This window comes from Silurus aristotelis (assembly GCF_946808225.1).
Source record: "Silurus aristotelis genome assembly, chromosome: 5".
NCBI classification, from domain to species: Eukaryota; Metazoa; Chordata; class Actinopteri; order Siluriformes; family Siluridae; genus Silurus; species Silurus aristotelis.
The window spans coordinates 2439820-2458765 of NC_139578.1; the positions used below are offsets into that span (position 1 = coordinate 2439820).

The window sequence follows — 18946 nt, forward strand, 5'->3', positions numbered from 1 at the left end:
AGGAAAAGGACAGCATTTAAAAAGAAAAAATCCTAAATGAAATAATTTTTTTACTAAAAAAAATAAAAAAATTGTAAGGATTAAATTACATTTTTGTTTAAAAAAAAAAATCAATAGTATTTATAGGATAGAGAGTCTCAAAATATGAGTAATGTTTATAGTGTGATGCGTGAAATAAAGGTAGGTAAACGAACTAATTCTTTTGGAGGTAATAAGGATGATTTAGTTTAATCCTTTAATCGACGTTTAATTTGTAATATTTGTGTTTTATTTGTGATCATGGAAAGTCCTATTATTTCGAAGCGGCACGTTTACTCCAACCCACAAGGCGGCGCTGCTGCTCATGTGACAACCAAACTTCAGGCCAAGAAGAAGAAGAAACACTTCGTGTTGCTGTTGTTTATGAGGCGTTTTTATGGTTTTACTTTTAATTAATTTAATGGATAATTACAGCTAAAAATCACAGTAAGTGACATTTTAATTCTCCTTCTGTTACATTCTTCGTAACTGCTTTATGATGTTTGCGGTAACGGTTAACTGCTTTTAACAACTGATATCGCAATAAACCAGAAGTTATATTTGTGTTATTTATACGTTTCGTATAAATGCACGAGATAAACGAGTGCTTTATAGATGCAAAAGAGGAAAATGCGCTTATTAACCTCGGATTTAATAAGTCCGCCATCTTGGAAAGGGCAAAATTGTCCCGTAGGCATGAAATGCGGCTTAATGTCCGCCATATTGGAAAGGGCCTAGCTGTAAAGTAACGCATGCCTGCAGCGAGTTTTTCTTTTGTTCGTTTTGTTCTACTTTGTCCTATATTTACAGCACAGTCCCTCTAAAGATGTTTTGTGTCAAAACGGGTGAACTTTAAGCTACTGCACGTCGTCACTGAGGCACCTCTGTGGCCGCCATATTAGAAAGGGCGGAAGTCGCTTCCAAGCGCGTTTAAGTGACGTGAAGCGGGTTTATATCCGCCGTCTTGGAAAGGAACATTTCAAGGGCCCCCTGTGTTGGAAAGGCGCTTTAAATACATTTATGGCATTTTGGAAGATGCCCTGATCACGATTTATTTCATTCATACAAGCGAGCTGCGTAAAGTTTAAGGCTTTTGGTCAGGGGCCAAGTATTAAACTTACTGGCAATGGATTTGAACTCGACCTTTGGATCCAAAGTCCAATGCCTTTGGACCTAATGCCTAACACCTCCTCCACACACTTATATAGTTTATTACCCGGTTACTGGCTGTAGGAGAGGAGTGTGGTTCTATGTTCGCATTATTGGAAGGGCTAATGTTTAATTCTGGTTTTGCTTTAAACTTTAAATAAGTAATTAGCTTGTGCATTTCTTCTCCTTTACCCAAAGAGTTATGGCGGTGTTTCAGAGATTCCAGCGACTCCAGACGGTGCAGTTGGCTGCCAGGTGGCTGAAACCGCAAACTTGCAACAAGGCTGTTCACAAAACCGTCACTGGTAAGTCATCAATGTTGACACAAACACCACAATTCTGGACTGAACACCACAACTGAGTGATTGAACAAAATTAAACTCTTAAAGGTAGGTTTGTATTACTAGGAATCAGTTGAGCCTCATAAGCACTTGTAGAAAAAATCTCTCAAATGATAAATATGAATGTGGACTCAATTATAAACGGCAGATCGACGTGGACACGATGCCGCCCCGACTCGCCGAACTTTCTCTCGAATCACAACCGAAGACATCGGCTTCTTCAGCGAACTTCTCCAGGGAAGGACTGTCACAGACCCGGATGTGTTGGAGGCCTGCAACGTCGACTGGCTCAAGTCAGTCAAAGGTGAATAACGAGCTCTTCAATTGGGTCATAGTCATTCAGAACTACTGAGAAACTCCCATGGATCTGGTCCACACTGTGTCTTTACTGAATACTCAATGCTTTTCTGCAACTAGAAGTGAAGAAATGGTCACCTTTTTCCGTGCAGGTAGTAGCGAGGTTCTGTTACGGCCCCAGACGACAGAAGAGGTCTCTCGGATCCTCAGGTAATTACATGCTCCTTGTATCAACATTTTTATTAAGCCTGCCTACTCAGTAGAATAGAAATAGTTTGATGACTACAGAGTGCATTGTAAATTCAAGGTATAAAGGGTGTGACCCACAGGTACTGCAACGAGAGGAACCTGGCTATAAGTCCTCAGGGTGGGAACACGGGGCTGGTGGGAGGCAGTGTTCCCGTGTTTGACGAGATCATCCTGTCTACTGCGCTTATGAACAAAATCCTCGCCTTCGACGGCCTCTCGGGTACTTCGTTTTTCAGCGCTAAAACAGAAATTGCAAAATGCAGTCAATTATCATGACTGACGTACAAAATTTCCAGGGATTTTGACGTGTCAGGCGGGTTGCGTGTTGGAGAACCTGTCTCAGTACGTGGAAGAGCGTGACTTCGTTATGCCTCTGGATTTGGGGGCAAAGGGCAGCTGCCACATCGGGGGCAATGTGTCTACCAATGCGGGTGGCCTTCGCCTGCTGCGTTATGGCTCCCTCCGAGGGACAGTCCTGGGCCTAAAAGTGGTGCGTGACAGGAACTAAAAACACGAGTTTGCTCAAAGAGTCTCGTTGCTTCTTACAACACTTTCTTTCGTGGCATTGTGTCCCTAGGTGCTGGCTGACGGCAGGATTTTGGACTGTCTGGCTAAATTGCGCAAGGACAATACGGGGTACGACATGAAGCAGCTGTTTATCGGGTCTGAGGGAACGCTCGGGGTGATCACCGCAGTGTCCATCCTCTGTTCTCGCAAACCCAAGTCTGTAAACGTGGCCTTATTAGGTACTTTGTTTAAAAAGGCGGTCATGCCAGACACAGTTAAATTAAAAGTTGAAAGGGTTGCCCCCGGCGTCAAGAAAATTAATACCTTTGGTGTATTTATCCTAGCTGAAATAAACTGACTCAACCCCCCCCCCCCCCCCCCCCAAACCTACCAGACATAATTTTCCACATATTGTTTGGTGACTTGAATAGCGTCCTGGTATGTGTTCAGCATAGTGTGTATTCTGCAGGCTGCTCAAGTTTCCAGAACCTTCTGGAGACATTTCAGATCTGCCGTGGAATGCTGGGAGAAATTCTGTCGGCTTTCGAGTTCCTAGACGCCTCGTGCATGAGCCTCGTGGAGAAACATCTCAAGCTCATCAACCCCATCACGGGTAACATCAACATGCTTGCTTCACATAACCCTATCCAAAATAGCTGCCTAATGATACAACTACTACTACAGTTTATCATCAGCCAGCTGATGTTCCTGAACAGATGACTAGCATTTCTGAGGGTAGCTGAGGACGTCTAAAACAGATTAACTTTTTCTCCCTCCACCAGAGAGCCCGTTTTACATCGTCATCGAGACGGCTGGATCCAACTCTGCCCATGACGAGGAGAAACTGCACAGCTTCCTAGAAAAGGTCATGGCGTCTTCGCTGGTTGCAGACGGTACAGTGGCAACCGAGGATGCTAAAATAAAGGTAGCCGACCCCCTTCTGACCAATCATATTAGCGATTTTGGAAGGCGGTGTGGTATTAAACAGCGAGCGGTTGTGTACACGTCTCTGCAGGCTCTTTGGTCTATTCGAGAGAGGATCACCGAGGCGCTACGGCACGACGGATACACGTACAAATACGACATCTCTCTTCCCCTGGAGAAAATCTACGATCTGGTCACCGACATGAGAGCGCACCTGGGAAACCGGGCGAGGAACATAGTGGGCTATGGCCATGTCGGTACGATCGCGCGTCTCCCTTTTTACTTAAACTTTGTATGTCCTCGTGAACAAACTCTTTATCGTTACGTCTTCAGGTGACGGCAACCTTCATTTGAACGTCACGTCTCCCGCCAAAGACGCAGCACTTCTGGCAGCCATCGAGCCCTACGTGTACGAGTGGACGCAGAAGTGGCGGGGAAGCGTCAGCGCCGAACACGGCCTCGGGCTCAAGAAGAGGAACTACATCTACTACAGTAAATCCCCCGAAGCTGTACGCCTCATGAAGGACTTTAAGAACATGCTGGACCCTAAAGGCATTCTCAACCCGTATAAAACACTTCCTGATAATGGCTGCTAAATCGGTGTCGAGTAAATACAAGTTTCAAGCATTTCACCCCAGGGTCCAATTTTGCTTACGTAAATTACCATCATACACGTCGTTATTAGAGCTTGTTAGAAAGAAACACGATCAGCGAATACGCTCATGGCTCTAATAGATCATCATGAGCCACGTGCTGGGGAGGATTCTCACAACGTCTTGATTAATGCTAACCCTAGCTGAACGGCTGATAAGCGGAGAGAATCGAATCCCTAGATATGCGCATGCAAAGAGCTTTGACGATTCCAGTCACGTTTTTTTTTCTCCATTGTGCAGGTGATCTGGCACTACTACAGTAGATCTACACTTCCGTCATAACCCTGGTGCAAAATACAATAAGCGGACTTATTTTTTTTATTATAGATTTTTCATGGTTGTGGACAAAATACAAGATTAAGTCCCCACAAAGCATTTACGCACCTTTAAATCCAGCATGAGATTTTTATTGTGACTTATGTAAATACACCGGGATTGTGTTCGACGATGAGCCCGAATCCGTTTAATTATCAATAAGAATTATTTTGTGCATAACATCCTTTTATAAAATCAATAAATAAACATTGCATTGTTTTCGGGGGAGGGGTTACTTCCATTTAAAAAAAATTAATAAATTAAAAATGCTATAATGAAATCTTGTGGAAAGCAGACGACTTCCTCTAGTGCAGGAGTGCGTGTTTGTGCCGTGTGACGTCTGAGGATTGATTTCATTTGATGTGCGCTTGCTGTGTGAGTCACTTCGGACACAACCAAGGTTGATTTCCCTCACGTCCTTGTCTTAGTGTTCCTATAATTAAATACGTTATATTATATTCGGTTAAAGTCACAGTTTATACGAAGTGTAGTGGTAGTCCTACGTCTTTGCCCCGATCTAAAGAGCTTTATGGGGCATTGACGATTATGCGGCACTGTACAAATCGCAAGCGCGGTGTTAGGTATGAATACGCGAGTGCGTGTTTAGGGAAATAAATTAGGCTGCCTGATAGCGCAGGAGCGGTCCAGCGTTGAGCGATTGTCGGTTTGAAAGGGAGAAAAGAGGCTGCTGCAGCGTGCGCAAGCGTTCCGATGGCTTTTAACATGCAGGCACGGGGACGAGAGGGCGTGTGAAGGAGATCCTCAATGGTGTGGATGCCAAAGACCTGGTTCACTTCTCTCTCAAAAAAAAAAAAAGTAGGTAGGTTTCACGCTCCTGGAAAAACGGATCTAGGATCAGCGCCCTGAAACCCGCGTTTCCTCTGGAATCTTCGACAGGATCTAAAAATGGCTTGGGTTTTATTCCTGGGAGCGTGAAAAAAAACGCCCAGCTTTCCACAGAACGATCGAGTTTTTGAGGGAGCTGATACCAAGTCGCGTTCCAAAATCCCGGCTCAGCAGTCCGGTTTTCCTTTCTCTAACAAACTGAGGATTTTATCCAGAGTCTTTTTAATGCGCAGCGCCGTCAGTCGGGCCGACGGGTTCTGGTACCAACACTCCTTCATCAGCTTCACCAGGGCCGAGAGCATCTGGTAGGGGTGGAAAAACGTGCATTATTTAGGAGGCACGATGCGAAAAATCCGAGGGGTGGAGTCGGACCCGACATTGGATCAATGTGTTCATGTTGTTTTAATGTGGTACGAGCAACAATTTAAAATGATCCAAGATCAGAATCCGACTCCTGGACCTTTGGTTTCATAGCAAAGACTATCATGCAAATTAGGTATGAGTAAATCCAAACGATTGGTTAGAATTTTTGTCCGCTCCTAAGCTATATGCGAGGTGAAGTATGTACCAAGAGAACATTTGTGTCCCCGTTGAGTGTGTGTGAAAATTTGGGTGCATGATGGCGCAAGATAGTAAGTACCGGATCAGAGAACCAGCGATTGGGGATGAAGGGTCTTTGCTGCTCCACACACACCACTTTGCGCATGTCCTCGAAGCTGGGGTCATTTGGTACCAGGTCGTAGAACGGAGGCTTGTAGTCCTCAACGATTCCTGCAGCCAATCAGGGGGAGAAAAAATAAATAAATAAATAAATACGTTAGAACCCAGAGGTGGAATGGGATCAGGTCTGATCCTATAAGCCACACAATGTGGTACAACCCACAGGGTTCCTACACATTTTTAGAACCGTGACTCTTTTTTCAGACTTAAACACTCAGACTCGTCTATAGACCTTTTAGAATTTTTAATTTAAACAAAAACATCTGCTTTTAATCTCTGTTTTCCATGTGTTTAGTCGGTTTAGTAGGTAGGGGGCGCAAAAAACAAAAAAAATTTTGCTTCCAAAGTGGATAAATTTGAAAAGGAAAAAGGCTTTTGACATGTTTAGACGTTGCTGTGACGTTCCAAAGAGACAAAAAGTAAATAAACGGCGGGTGGAAATGACGCGGGTCATTATTTGTATTATAAAACGTTTTTTTTGCTTATTATAACTACAACCCCAGATTTCAGGGTCTTTCTGTATAAAAGTGTAATTTTTTCATTCAGCATTGACATTTCGATCTATTAGTTGTTGCAGCCCTTGTAATAAGTGTCGTTGATGGCGCTGACCGTTACTGTAGGTGCGTCTGGAAATCTCCCACAACACCAAGCCGAACGCCCAGATGTCCACCCTCTTATAGGCGTCGAAGCAGTCCATCTGAATCGTCTCATCCAGCACCTCGGGGGCCATGTAGCGCTTGGTGCCTACTTTGGGGTTGTTCCCTACATCGAGCTGATTGTCAGCTTGCGTATGAGTGACGGCCAGACCTGAAATAAAAAAACAACAATAAATCAAACCTTTATGACGAACATACAACTAATAAGAAAAACGTATTCTTGCGTCTTGATACCGAGGTCAGCAATGCAGCAGCGCATGTCCTTCTTCACCAAAATGTTTTTGCTCTTGAGGTCTCGGTGGGCGATAGCCGGTTTGCCCTCTGTGCCCAGGATCTCGGTGTGCAGGTGCACCAGGCCGCTGGCTACCGAGGCAGCCATGTTCAGGGCGTCGGGCGGCGACACGGCGGTGCGCTGCAGGTAATCGTACAGAGAGCCGTGCTCGTGGTAGTGCGTGATCAACCACAGCTGCGTGCTCGAGTTGCGGGACGTCATGTCCGATGCCATGAACCCTGAGGAGACACGGCCTCAGATGTGAAAACTGCGTTCGAAATATGGCTATACTATACACGTGCCGGACGAGAGCGGGCTCACCTAATATGTTTTCGTGCCGCAACAAGACCGTGTTGTAGATTTCCGTTTCCCGGAACCACGACTTCTCGTCCCGGGAGGAGAATATTTTCACGGCTACGTTCTCTCCCTGCCACTGGCCTCTCCACACCTCTCCGTATCGTCCTTTTCCTGGTGGAAGAGCGGATCTGGTCGTTCTTTTTTTCTAATATTTTGGAATTAGGCCCCATTTGGGTAATAAAGATTATAATAAAGATGTGTATACTTGTGTATACACAAGTGTGTTGTACATTTTATATTGAATTTTTTAAACATATCTACTTAACTGTTCTTCCATCCATTATTCATTTACTTCCTTGAAATGTGGAATTATCAGGATTTTCTCCTTTTAAAAGAGAAATGGGACACTGCACTAACTCTATTCTCTTTTTTTTCTCCAAGTGTGAGGTGTGAGACTAAACAAACTTGTGGTCCCATGAGGAAACTCGGATGTTAACTACGTTCCATATGTAAAAAATCTGTATCTGTATATCCTGGACATCATTCATCATTATGGAAATGTCTTACCAACGCACTCGACCAGGCTGATCTGGCGCGCTACCGTCCTCTGCACCAGGAATGGCAGACCTGAGCCACTGCCTGACGTGCAGGAATGATCCAGCAGGTCCTGTGCGAGGAAAAAATATGGAATACTAAGAATCTTAGTACGATCGAATACAAATGTATCCACGTTTCATTCCGGAGCCTTCTAGCACGCCTGGGCAGAACCCCTCAAGTAGATTTAATCCGGATGCCGAAACGTCTTTTAAATATGATTGCATAAATACAGCACAGTTAGAGTGTAATACGTACCGCCAGGGTGCTGTCTCCAACGTTGGAGGTGATGAGGCCATCGATGGCTCCCTGCTCCGTGTCGAACTCGTGCAGACGCTCGAGTCGGCGTGGGTGCAGACGGCGGCACACGGGTACGGCCAGCATCGTGAGCAGCGCCAACACGGCAAAAGGAACCAGGACCAACAGTACCAGAGTCTCCACGCGGTATCGCATGGGTTCTCCCTCCGGATCTGCACCCGGAGCACAAAATAACAGTGATCCAATCATTTAGAGAACAACAACAACAAAAAAAAATCCCTTTTATACACTTACTTTTGAGCAGCAGCTGAATCAGGGCGTCTGCCGAGGTGTTGGCGTTGCACATGGGCCGAGCGCAGCATTCGATCACGTGACTGGTCGAAGGAGAAGACAAGCAGGTCAAGCTCCTGCTGTCGGGGCCAATCAGGCAGCCGCGGTGGAATGAGGGCGCGCCGTCCCTGACGGTCACGGAGGAATAGCACTGGTCGCCTTTACACTGCTGCGCCATGCAGTCCCTGCCCATGCATACACACTCCATGGAGCCATCTGGACACACACGCAGAGGAAACACGCCTAAATGTAATGGCTCACAAGACTTATGGGTGATAGCCTCAGGAGGAAGTGGAAATCTCAGTACCTTCAGCTAGTGCCTGCAAAGCCTGGAGCAGCACGAGGAAAAGAACCTGGGTGCAGCGATGACCCATTTGCTTCAGTGCACTGAAAAAAAGACAGAGACGCCGCACCTGTCTATAAGCCGCAGGTGTCTACACTGAAACTAATGAACTTTACACAGGCTTTAACGTAAGAGTGTCTGTTACACAGTGTAACTGGTGAAATATGATGTGGCTCCTTTAAGAGCAGAGCGGCATTTTGAGAATAGCCTGCCGCCGCATTTTTTCCGGTATTACTGCATGTGTGCAAGACCGAGGAATATGTCCTTATTATTTTCTGATACTCATTTCTAAGTTTCTTTGTCTAACCCATAACGCTGTTGCCAAGAAAAATAAAAAAGCACGAGTTTTGGAAACCTGTCTGTGCTTATATGATTTACTAAAACGAGGTTTCAGGAGTTTTTTCATCATCATTCCTTTTCTCTAATAAACAATCAGTATATAAACTAATATCTTGAAAACGCTAAAACGAATTCGTGTTTGAAGGATGAAAATAACCTCAGAAATGTTGGCTACTTAAATATGTTGTGAAAAAGAACAATTACTGTATAATAAAGATAATAACAACAACAATAATAATAATAATAATAATAATAATAATAATAAGTACTCACTTGCACAAATCCTGAGGTAATTCTTAACACTGTCTTCCAGCCCTCACAAAGCCAGTCATCTTTCAAGAGCAGACATGTTCCTGAGAAAGAAAAAACAAGGATAAAATAAGAATAAAACATAATAATAAAGTTTAAGCCATTATTTAGCCTGAGATGCTTGCTTGGCTAGGGCTAACTAGCTAGCTGCTAATCACTATTAGTCAAACGTTCAGCTAAGTTATGTTAAAGCAAACCGTGTGTATTGTAATAGTTTTATAGTTTATTAGATCAAATAATTACCAAACGCTTCATGTTGCGATATAAACCGTTATATCGGGGCATTTACAAGTAAATAAATAAATAAATAAATAAATAAATAAACTGCTAGCAAAGCAATATGAAGGCAACCAGCCTAAGGGTTGTATTTCAAATCACCGATTGCGCACTAGGTAGTGCGCTCCACGCTGAAGTAAACGCCGTATTTCATCGCCTATCTAGTGTCATTCCTACACTAAGAAGGAGCCATTTGGGACCCAGCCAGTCGTTGCGCCCTAGCTAACTGGATGTTGGAGGGGTTTTAAAGGACGAACGGGGCGAGTTTCGCATCACCTCAGCAGCCAGAATAAATCTTTCAACAGTTCTAAAGTAAATCCTGTGCCCTCTGTTTGTTGTTAAAGTAAAAGGCTTTTAGATCTTACATGGCTGCCGGCAAAAACACAGCAGATGGAGCGCCACCCAGTGAAGCGGAGTGTGTGCGCCTCTGTTGGTCACTCGCAGAACTGCACCATCGCCACTACTACATTTCTTTCATCCTTTTCACCTGCTGGTTCTTCTTTTTGTTTTTCATGTTCATCATAATAATCATCAGCATCTTCTCAATCATCCTCTTCCTTATCTTTGTCTTCCTGATTTTCTTCATCTTCTTCATCATCTTAATGTTCGCCTTCATCTTCTTCATGATTTCTTTCTATCTATTTACTACTTTGCTCTTTTTTCTTGCTCTCATTTCTTCTTTTTCTTGTTCTCTTTCTTCAATACGCAATCGGTGCATTAATTAATTACATTTCTTACTTTGCGCAAATACTGTACAACAATATGGATATAAAATGTGCACAGTCTCCAGAGTTGGCTTTATATGATTAATTGGGAAATATGTAATGTGATGTTGAAAGTGTTATATTAAATTATATGATATTATAATCAGCTTTCAGAATCTTCCACGACTCGTGCCTCTTTTAATAAGCCATTGATTATAGGGTTGGCAACAAGGGAATTAGGAAGTAGATCTGGTATCAAGTGGCCTACATGCCTCTTCATGCAGCCTTGTTGCATGGACAAAAGAACCCGCTATGCTTCTCCTCTCTATCGCTAATCTCCATCAAACCTGGCTCGCTCCAGAGCCAGACTTTTTTAATCCCCAGAAGGCTTTAGTGACCATCCACAAAAAGCCATTGTGCTGAGCTTAATTATAACCCCTGTGATGACCTGACCAGGGGAGGTGAAGTGTGCAAAAATGCTGCATGCCATCAGCTCTCTGAGGATCGAATAAGAAACACTAGACTACTAAGGAAAAATGACCACCCAATGCTAGCTAATGGAACAGCTCGCCTCTTGTCCAGATTTCTGGGTGCTGGGAGAACAGGGGCAACGTGAGCCTTCTGAGATCTTTCTCTCTCTCTTTCTTTCTCTCTCTCAAAAAAGCTCAATACTTCTGCAATCATTTGAGAGACCTTATTGCTCAAAGGCAAGATGGAGCAAACAGCAGGACGCTTGGTTTTGGCTTTTCTCCTGGTTGCCATGGTCAGTGGGGCAACCATCCAAAGCAGTGAGTATTCAATAAAACACCACAAATATGTCTGAACTTCGCTTTCTCTGATTGTACAGCAGAAATATTGCAAAAAAATAGCTATCGTAAAAAAGCTATCGTATTTATCGTAAAATCATTGCAGCACTAATATGGTATACTGCAAGAATTACTTCAACCTTAGTCAATATATAGGTTCATCCAAGGATTTTCTTACGTGAAAAAAATGGCAAGGTTTAAGGTACTAAGGAATGCTAGAGGAACTCATGTAAGTGGTCTTTACATCCATTATGAGCAGAAAAACATCCACGGGCAGACTACCTTGAACATACCTTGTAGCCTCAGATTCCTCAGTTTTTATTTCATTCTTTATTAGATTTACACACAACCCTTATCAAGTATTAGGGATAATCCATTCTGGGAGATTTATGTGGTGTTAAAGTATTGGATTCATATTTAGACATGGTATTGTCTTTATTTACTTTCAGAAATATAAATTTTTTATACACATTCAACTTGGAAGAAATGATTTACTATTTAATATTCATGATCTCAGTATTTATTGCATGGCTCCAAAATCGTGGCAACAATTTACCAACAAATTACCAGGAATATATACAATGCATGAACCAAATTTAACAGAAATATATAATATTTTACAGTATAAACATCAAATAATTATACAATACTAATATCGCTTTACTAGTTATTCAAATGTATTCTTTGCTATCATATTTAACATACAAATGTGAAAAAAAACTATGTTCAACATAAAAATTACTTCATTATTACCTATTAAAATTCAATAATCAGTGTATCGGGGTGCCTAATCCTATTGTTCCAAATTTTAAGGTTTCTAGACAACCATTATTAAAAATAGAAGGTGCACTAGAAATTATTTATGCAGGAAGTTCTATAGTATTTATAATACTTTAGTATTGTAATCTGAGGAAACTGTAAAAAGAATTACATTCTGAACACATTTGAAACTATTTTGTCATTTATACTGTTAACATATATTTACTCTCTAAGCATACTATACATATTTCAGAGCCAGATTAATGCTACTAATTACTAATAAAATCGAACTATACTTATAGTTTATTTTTCTTTTTTCTTTTTCATAGCTTGAAAAATTTTCAGCTATTACCATTTTACTAGATTCCCACTAACTTCTGCATTTTGTCTGCGAGTACCATCATATGATTTCGCGTTAAAATCCGACATAAAAAAGTATAAAATTACGACTATATTTTACAATATGGTTAGTTACAAGTGTTTTAATGTTGAATTGACTATACCAATGCTAATTTTTCCTGTACACTTTGGTAAATTGTACTGCTTTATTTGACTTTTTTTGTAAAAATAAGGTTTTTTAATGAGACTTCACCTGACATTTTCATGTTACTTATTGCGTACTTATAATTTCACCTCGCCACAGTCACTTGGTGCGCAGTCTCCGAGATAGAGGAGCAGAAGTGCTTGGATTTGGCCGGGAACGTCACGCTGCGGAATGTCCGCGGAAAACTGCTGTGTGTACGGGGACAGAGCGCGACAGACTGCATGCAAAGGATTAAGGTACTGCAAAAATGATGTACTGTAAAAGTATTCCTCATATATATATATATATATATATATATATATATATATATATATATATATATATATATATATATATATATTATATACAATATTCATATTACATTGTAATATTATGACAATTTTTGTTATATTAGTTCTTTTATAAGAAAAAAGTCATAATATTATAATACAATATATATATATATATATATATATATATATATATATATATATATATATATATATATATATATAAATAAAACAAATCAAAAATGTAAAAAATTTAAAATAAACCCATTTTTACCTAATAATAAGTTCTTTCTTCGAACAGAACGGCACGGCCGATGCCGCTTCCATGTTCCCTGACGAGATCTACACTGCCGGCATTTGTTATGGGTTAGACGTCGCCGTAGGAGAATCGCACAACGGAATAGGTCCCAGACTATTACCACATCGACTGCTAAAGTTTACACACCTCAGGACAAACCTAACCAAAAAAAGATTTGTGTTACATTTTGGAGATTATATTTAAGTAGAATATAATTTATAATTATTATTATTAGGATATGATTGATTTCATAATTTATTCGTTCAATCGAATATGTAGATGTGTATATATTTTGTTATTTATTAATACATTTTACAAATGAGTTTGGTAAAAAAAAAAAAAGGGGTGGGGAAAAAAAAGGGGATTTTGCCCTTCAAATCTTTTTATTTATTTATTTATTTATTTTTTATGAATTGCTATTTAAGTACTACTGATGGCTGCTTGTTCCTCTTACTATCCTTCAGATGGTGTTAATTACTACGTGGTGGCATTGGCACGCAAGTCCTCGGGTGACCTGTCCCTGCTGGAGATGCACGAGCGCAGTTCGTGCCACCCGGGTATCCGCACCACTGTGGGTTGGACGGTTCCCATCGGCTTCTTGGTCAACACATCGCAGATCAGCGTGGACGAACAGTGCAACTTCCCTCACGGTGAGTTATATTTATATATAACTATACATAATACATCAATAAATATAATATAGAAATATAGATAGATATACACACTTTGGAGTACGCTTGTGGAGGGGGTGCAGTCAGTCACAACTGTTTGTGTGTGTGTGTATATGAGAGAGAAAGTAGCAGCTTTAACACACCTTCTCCCATAGCGGTGGGAGATTTCTTCGGCTACAGCTGTGTCCCAGGAGCTAAAGACCCAGAACACGACCCCAAAGGGAACAATCCTAGAAACCTTTGCGAGGCCTGTATAGGTGATGAGAACGACCGGCATATCTGTGTCAACAACCCTCGGGAACGCCACTATGGTGAGGCAGGAGCACTCAGGTACAGTGTGTCTTTCTGTTTTACTAGTTACTAAACTAAATTACACAACAGCCTGAATGTATACACTTTGCTTTTGTGTATTGTCTGGTGACTTGCAGATGTGTGGCCGAGAACCTTGGGGATGTAGCCTTTGTGAAACACTCCACTGTCTTTGACAACCTGAATGGTATGCTAATCTGTTTAACCCTTCCTTTTTTTTCCCCCCAAATGCTAAAAAATATGGTATTTCTGAGTCTGGAACATATCCCATGATCCTTAAAGTAACAGGGATTTTCTTTAGCATGTATTCAAACAGCATTTGAAACATGGGTTGGACTCCACCAGGCAGATCCGCAATATCACAGAAAGTTTGGAACCTACTTTTCTTCATCTGTGATCTTCAAAAAATTGTTACTATTACTGACTTTTGGAATATTTCAAATATTTACTGACTGGAACGGCAGGAGTGTGAACAAGTTACAGGGCTAATTTGATTATTGTGCATTAAACTGTAATGGACAGTTTACAGTTGTGCGTGTTCTTTTTTTTATTATCCATCCACACACACTATAAAGCTTTTCATTTTCGTAGAATGAGTAGAATATTGTTTTGCTTGGGATACGTTCTGAATCCAATCCAAAATCATGGATGTGAACCAGCAGGGGGCGGCGTTTCCTAACGTTGTAGCTCTTGGTTTTTGAGAAGTAAAAAACAAGTCAAGGTGTCATGCTAAACCATGCCTGCCTGTTTCAGGCATCCTCCATGCTGTAAATTTTGATGCGACTCATGCTTCGGAGCAGGAGCATGTTCTTCTTGGTAGAATAGCATTTTAGCATTCGCAAACAAGGTAGATTTCACAAGTGGGGAGAAGCAAACGGTTCCGGGAATCTCAAGTAATAAATAAGTATTGTTTAAGCCATGGCATTGTTGATGCCTTCAATCTGATTGGTCAGAAGGTGTTGCTGCTTATATATACTAACCCTTTTACACCGAACCAAGAATAAACCATTGAATTGGTAAGGAACATTGATGGAAGGAGTCTCCAGTGTCACCCAAGTTGCTACATAGGGTCAACATTTAAAAGAAATCACCAAAATGCAATGATACGTTTGATAAAACATCTTATCTTTTATGATCCGAGGCTTGTGTCTGTGTGCAAGGTAAAAACCAGGAATCGTGGGCCCTGGACATAGAGATGGAGGACCTGAAGCTACTGTGCCCAGACGGTGGTGAAGCACCTCCCTCAGAACACGCGCGATGCCACCTGGCCGTGGTGCCCGCCAACGCTGTGGTGGTGCGCCTGGAGGATAAATGCCGCATTTACAAGTTCCTGGACCGCGTTCAGGTCAGTTCTACGTGCCAGCTGGCAAACGCTTTCAGTCAGTGAGAGGCAAAGTACTGGGATTCTTTCATGGAAAAAATTTGGAATTAAATGAGTGAGGTTACCTCTAATGCAAAAAAGAAAAAAGATACAACACAATTCATCTCCTGTTAAAGGCTGATAATGGATGCATACAGGGTTGTATTCCCATTCCGATACTTACAAGTAGTAGTTTTGCCGAAGGGAAATATCAGTCAATCTTGTTTTTTTACTGAAGAAATATTAGGCAACATGGAATCCATGAACTAGAGACCTGCACGGGACGGATTTTTCAATCCCGCTTCCCCAACGTTTTGTTATTTTCTCCCGCCCACAAAAAAAGTATAAGTAGTTTTATTTTCAATGCACTGACTGCTTCTTCCCGCTACTCTGCTTTTTAGTTTCACTTGCTTCCCTTTTAAATATGAATGAAAAATAAACGGAAATTAACAAACACGTTTCGTTTAATTTGAGATTAACTTTTTTGTGTAAATGATGAACATGGACAAGGAACTTTTCAGAACATTGCAATATGTTTATAAACCCCCCCTTATAGAATTAGTAAAGAATACATTTTTATTGGTTGGGTTGATTTGCCTATTTGTTTGTTCAACACCTGATTTGTGTCTTTTTGTCCTTCAGAATACGTTCGCCAACGCCACACATGGTTTCTCGCTCTTTAGCTCGGTGGGGTACGGACAGCCTGACGTCATGTTCAGCGACTCAACTCTTAACCTGATGAGGGTGATGGGAACTTACCAGTCCTGGTTGGGACACAGTTACACCACCATGCTTCAGGCTTTTGAGTGTGAAGGTAAACTTTGGCTAATCCCAAAATAATTGAAATTGTGCATCGCTACTAGTAGTTTGTTGTCTCCTATTGGTGACATGTCTGTTGCCTTTGGAACACCTTTGGAACAACATTGGCAACTTGTAGATCACATGCTGGTATCTACTGATATCAGTAGGGACTGTTAGGATGCCTACAGATTCCAATAAACTTTATACAATGTTTTTTTTTCACACAATGAAAACTGGTACTAGTTTTAATGTTTAGTAAGTGACGTTTCATATCAGTATTTGTAGATTTTAGAATTTACCTGAGGTTCATATTTTAATTTGTTTGTTTGTTAATAGTAAATGAATTTAAGTAATTAAACATAACTGTAAATGGATACAAATTTATGTCCAATAATACTATAATAGTAACCAATGGCATAATGGAATAAGCCCCTTCTGGACTTCAGAGGTTTTTTTTGGAAAATAATTGAATTTGTGGTAGAACAGAACAGAAACTCTGCTTTGGTTCAGGCTATTGTTGATTTTTTCTTTCCTGTATTTGTCAGCAACTTCCCACTTTTCCTATTACGGAAAAGTACGTACAAATACGAAAAAAAATTTATAACAAAATAATATATATATTTATATATTCTCACTGCATTGTCTCTCTCCTTTTTATCCACAGGCCTATGCTGATTGGATTAAGACTCTCTCTTTCTGCTTCTCTCTCTTTCTTTTCCACCTTCTACCACTGCATACTTTTGCCAAGTTCTCATTCTCAGGCTTCATGCTTTCCTTCCTTCTCTTTCCTCTGTGCCCATCCCACTTCATACGCCATTCGATCTGCGATCTCACCGAAGACGAAGGCCAATGAGGTTGCCTCATGCTGTGAAGGGATTCATTCTATTGAGCCTATGCTGTGTTCAAATCCATGCAATTTGATCCACATCCTTGGTTAATGGAGGGGGGTCTACTTAGTAGAGCTTAGTAGAGTTGTTACCCTTGGCCTCCACGGCTATATTGTAGACGCCTGATAAATTTACATTTTGGAGGACCAAATACAATGTTCTTGACTTTCACCATTAGCTCAGGTATTCTCTATACCTGCTGTATACCAACCTTCTAGAGGATCTTTGATCAAAAAAGATCGTCGCCAATTCTCAAACGTCACTCTGGAAAATGTTCTCCTGGTCAAGCATACTCATTGCATTTTTTTTGGACGGATCTCAACACAGGTGCTCATCCAACGCTGTTTTTCAGGACTTGAACATAATTTTATGTAAATAGTCTTTTTTGTTTCTTTTAATTTGTAGAACTGATTTCCATGAACAGCCTATTATCAATAAAAAAAAAAAGGAATGGAAATTGTTTAATAGTCCTGTTTACTCTTCAGTGCATCGGTTTAAACGTTGTTAATTACCTTTTTTTTGTGCGAGTATCATGCAGCAGTGGGGAAAACGGCAAAACCGCATCTCTAGGGCAGACGAGTGTAGCTTATCCGTGAGAATGACAACACAAATGTATTATAAATGATAATGACGTCTGATATGGGGTCCTAATGGATCGGTTTCAGTGTGGAAACACAGCTAATGAACATTAGCGCTTTCGATTCGGGGTTAATTAAGCATTTGTTGGGCACACACAGCCTAATGAACTTGACGTCGACAGCGCACATATCTAATTATCATTCGACCGTGTGCTTTCTTGAGCGGCCTATTTTTCACAGTTTAGCATTCATTATGCGCCACTGTGCGACATATTGGGACGTCGTAATTAACCTTTATGCCCTCGGAGATGTCACGAGTCTATAGTTTTTTTTAATAAAGCCCATGTTAAACACTACCGGATTCGGTTATCACTGAGAAAGATGAATCAAAGAAACGTTAAACTAGTTTTTACCAAAAAACTGACAGAATTTTCTATAACTTTGTGACAAGACAAAGGACTAGAAACAGGTGCAAACATTAGATAACAGAAAAGAAAAACAATGAGTGAGCATAATTGCTATAAGAACTCTAAACTTTGTGGACATTCTACAACTTTAAATGTATTTAGAGATGGATAAAAAGTATGGCGTTATTCAATAATAAATGACAAATCCCATTCGTAGACAAATTTTATTGCTATATATTTATATATACCCATGTAAAAAGCCATTTAAAGTTAGCTTGTTGCGCACTGGCTAACAAGGCAGGGTGCAATTTCAAGAAAGGTGCATGGAAGTTCGCATGACAAAGTAAAAAGTCAAGGGGTCAGTAATGTAGAATAAATTCTAGAAAAAAGGACGATGTACAAACTTTTTCACCTCATTCTTGAGGTGGCCGTGTGTTGTGTTTTTCTGCTTTGTAAGTCAAATGAGCTAAAAGTAATTACAATTTCAGACTTCCCACTTTGTTGTAGGTGCCCTTATTAGGGAACAGACCAATGAGCAATGAAAAGCCAAAAACGTACCTCAGTTCTGGGAGCTTTTTGTTGTGTCTTTTTATTTCTATTTACCGGTATCAATAGCAAAATAGGGTAACCCTTTGGCCTCCGGATAAAAGATATAATTCTAGGAAACCAACTCTCTAATTCTCACACATACCCATATACAGAAAGAGCTTGCTGTGCTACCTATAAGAGCTGTCACGGTTCACTGAGCCAACTGGCATCTGCACAAGTAAGGGGATTGAGGTCCTGGCAGAATCTGCTTTCCCTTGATGTAATCTTTCCTCGTCTGATCCTGCACAGCTTTTTTGGATGGCACAGACTTCC

General features: G+C 41.0%; 3 protein-coding genes across 4 annotated transcripts; 2 read left to right on the top strand and 1 right to left on the bottom strand.

Moving 5' to 3' along the window:
• Positions 1-172: 172 nt before the first annotated feature.
• On the top strand, positions 173-4733 carry d2hgdh (D-2-hydroxyglutarate dehydrogenase). Its single transcript, XM_083541776.1, has 11 exons — positions 173-465; positions 1366-1472; positions 1657-1812; positions 1958-2015; positions 2135-2274; positions 2351-2544; positions 2632-2800; positions 3031-3174; positions 3344-3486; positions 3577-3742; positions 3819-4733. Exons 2-11 carry the CDS (start codon positions 1370-1372, stop codon positions 4079-4081), a joined length of 1536 nt encoding a protein of 511 aa, XP_083397902.1. The 5' UTR covers positions 173-465; positions 1366-1369; the 3' UTR covers positions 4082-4733.
• Positions 4523-10145, bottom strand: acvr1l (activin A receptor, type 1 like). 2 transcript variants are annotated; one of them, XM_083541779.1, is made up of 11 exons: positions 10058-10145; positions 9381-9460; positions 8733-8812; positions 8390-8641; positions 8096-8307; positions 7811-7910; positions 7268-7414; positions 6910-7185; positions 6629-6826; positions 5940-6070; positions 4523-5601 (listed from the first exon to the last, which is right to left on the bottom strand). In XM_083541779.1, the coding sequence occupies exons 3-11, from the start codon at positions 8797-8799 to the stop codon at positions 5467-5469; spliced, it is 1518 nt and encodes a 505-aa protein (XP_083397905.1). In that variant the 5' UTR covers positions 8800-8812; positions 9381-9460; positions 10058-10145; the 3' UTR covers positions 4523-5466. The 2 variants fall into 2 exon arrangements, with proteins under 2 accessions (XP_083397905.1, XP_083397904.1); XM_083541778.1 differs by having other exon boundaries at positions 9660-10091.
• On the top strand, positions 9897-17547 carry otomp (otolith matrix protein). Its single transcript, XM_083541819.1, has 10 exons — positions 9897-10004; positions 11061-11184; positions 12605-12741; positions 13076-13178; positions 13537-13722; positions 13899-14073; positions 14172-14239; positions 15213-15397; positions 16055-16226; positions 16878-17547. Exons 2-10 carry the CDS (start codon positions 11109-11111, stop codon positions 16886-16888), a joined length of 1113 nt encoding a protein of 370 aa, XP_083397945.1. The 5' UTR covers positions 9897-10004; positions 11061-11108; the 3' UTR covers positions 16889-17547.
• Positions 17548-18946: the final 1399 nt, after the last annotated feature.

Coding starts and splice junctions, on each gene's coding strand:
- acvr1l (XM_083541779.1), bottom strand. CDS start 8,799: ATGGGTCATCGCTGCACCCAGGTTCTTTTCCTCGTGCTGCTCCAGGCT. Junction 8,642..8,732: donor TTTGCAGGCACTAGCTGAAG/GTACTGAGATTT, acceptor GTGTGTGTCCAG/ATGGCTCCATGGAGTGTGTA. Junction 6,827..6,909: donor CTGCTGCATTGCTGACCTCG/GTATCAAGACGC, acceptor TTTTTATTTCAG/GTCTGGCCGTCACTCATACG.
- d2hgdh (XM_083541776.1), top strand. CDS start 1,370: ATGGCGGTGTTTCAGAGATTCCAGCGACTCCAGACGGTGCAGTTGGCT. Junction 2,545..2,631: donor CAGTCCTGGGCCTAAAAGTG/GTGCGTGACAGG, acceptor TTGTGTCCCTAG/GTGCTGGCTGACGGCAGGAT. Junction 3,487..3,576: donor CCGAGGATGCTAAAATAAAG/GTAGCCGACCCC, acceptor ACGTCTCTGCAG/GCTCTTTGGTCTATTCGAGA.
- otomp (XM_083541819.1), top strand. CDS start 11,109: ATGGAGCAAACAGCAGGACGCTTGGTTTTGGCTTTTCTCCTGGTTGCC. Junction 11,185..12,604: donor TGGGGCAACCATCCAAAGCA/GTGAGTATTCAA, acceptor ACCTCGCCACAG/TCACTTGGTGCGCAGTCTCC. Junction 14,074..14,171: donor GGTGAGGCAGGAGCACTCAG/GTACAGTGTGTC, acceptor GGTGACTTGCAG/ATGTGTGGCCGAGAACCTTG.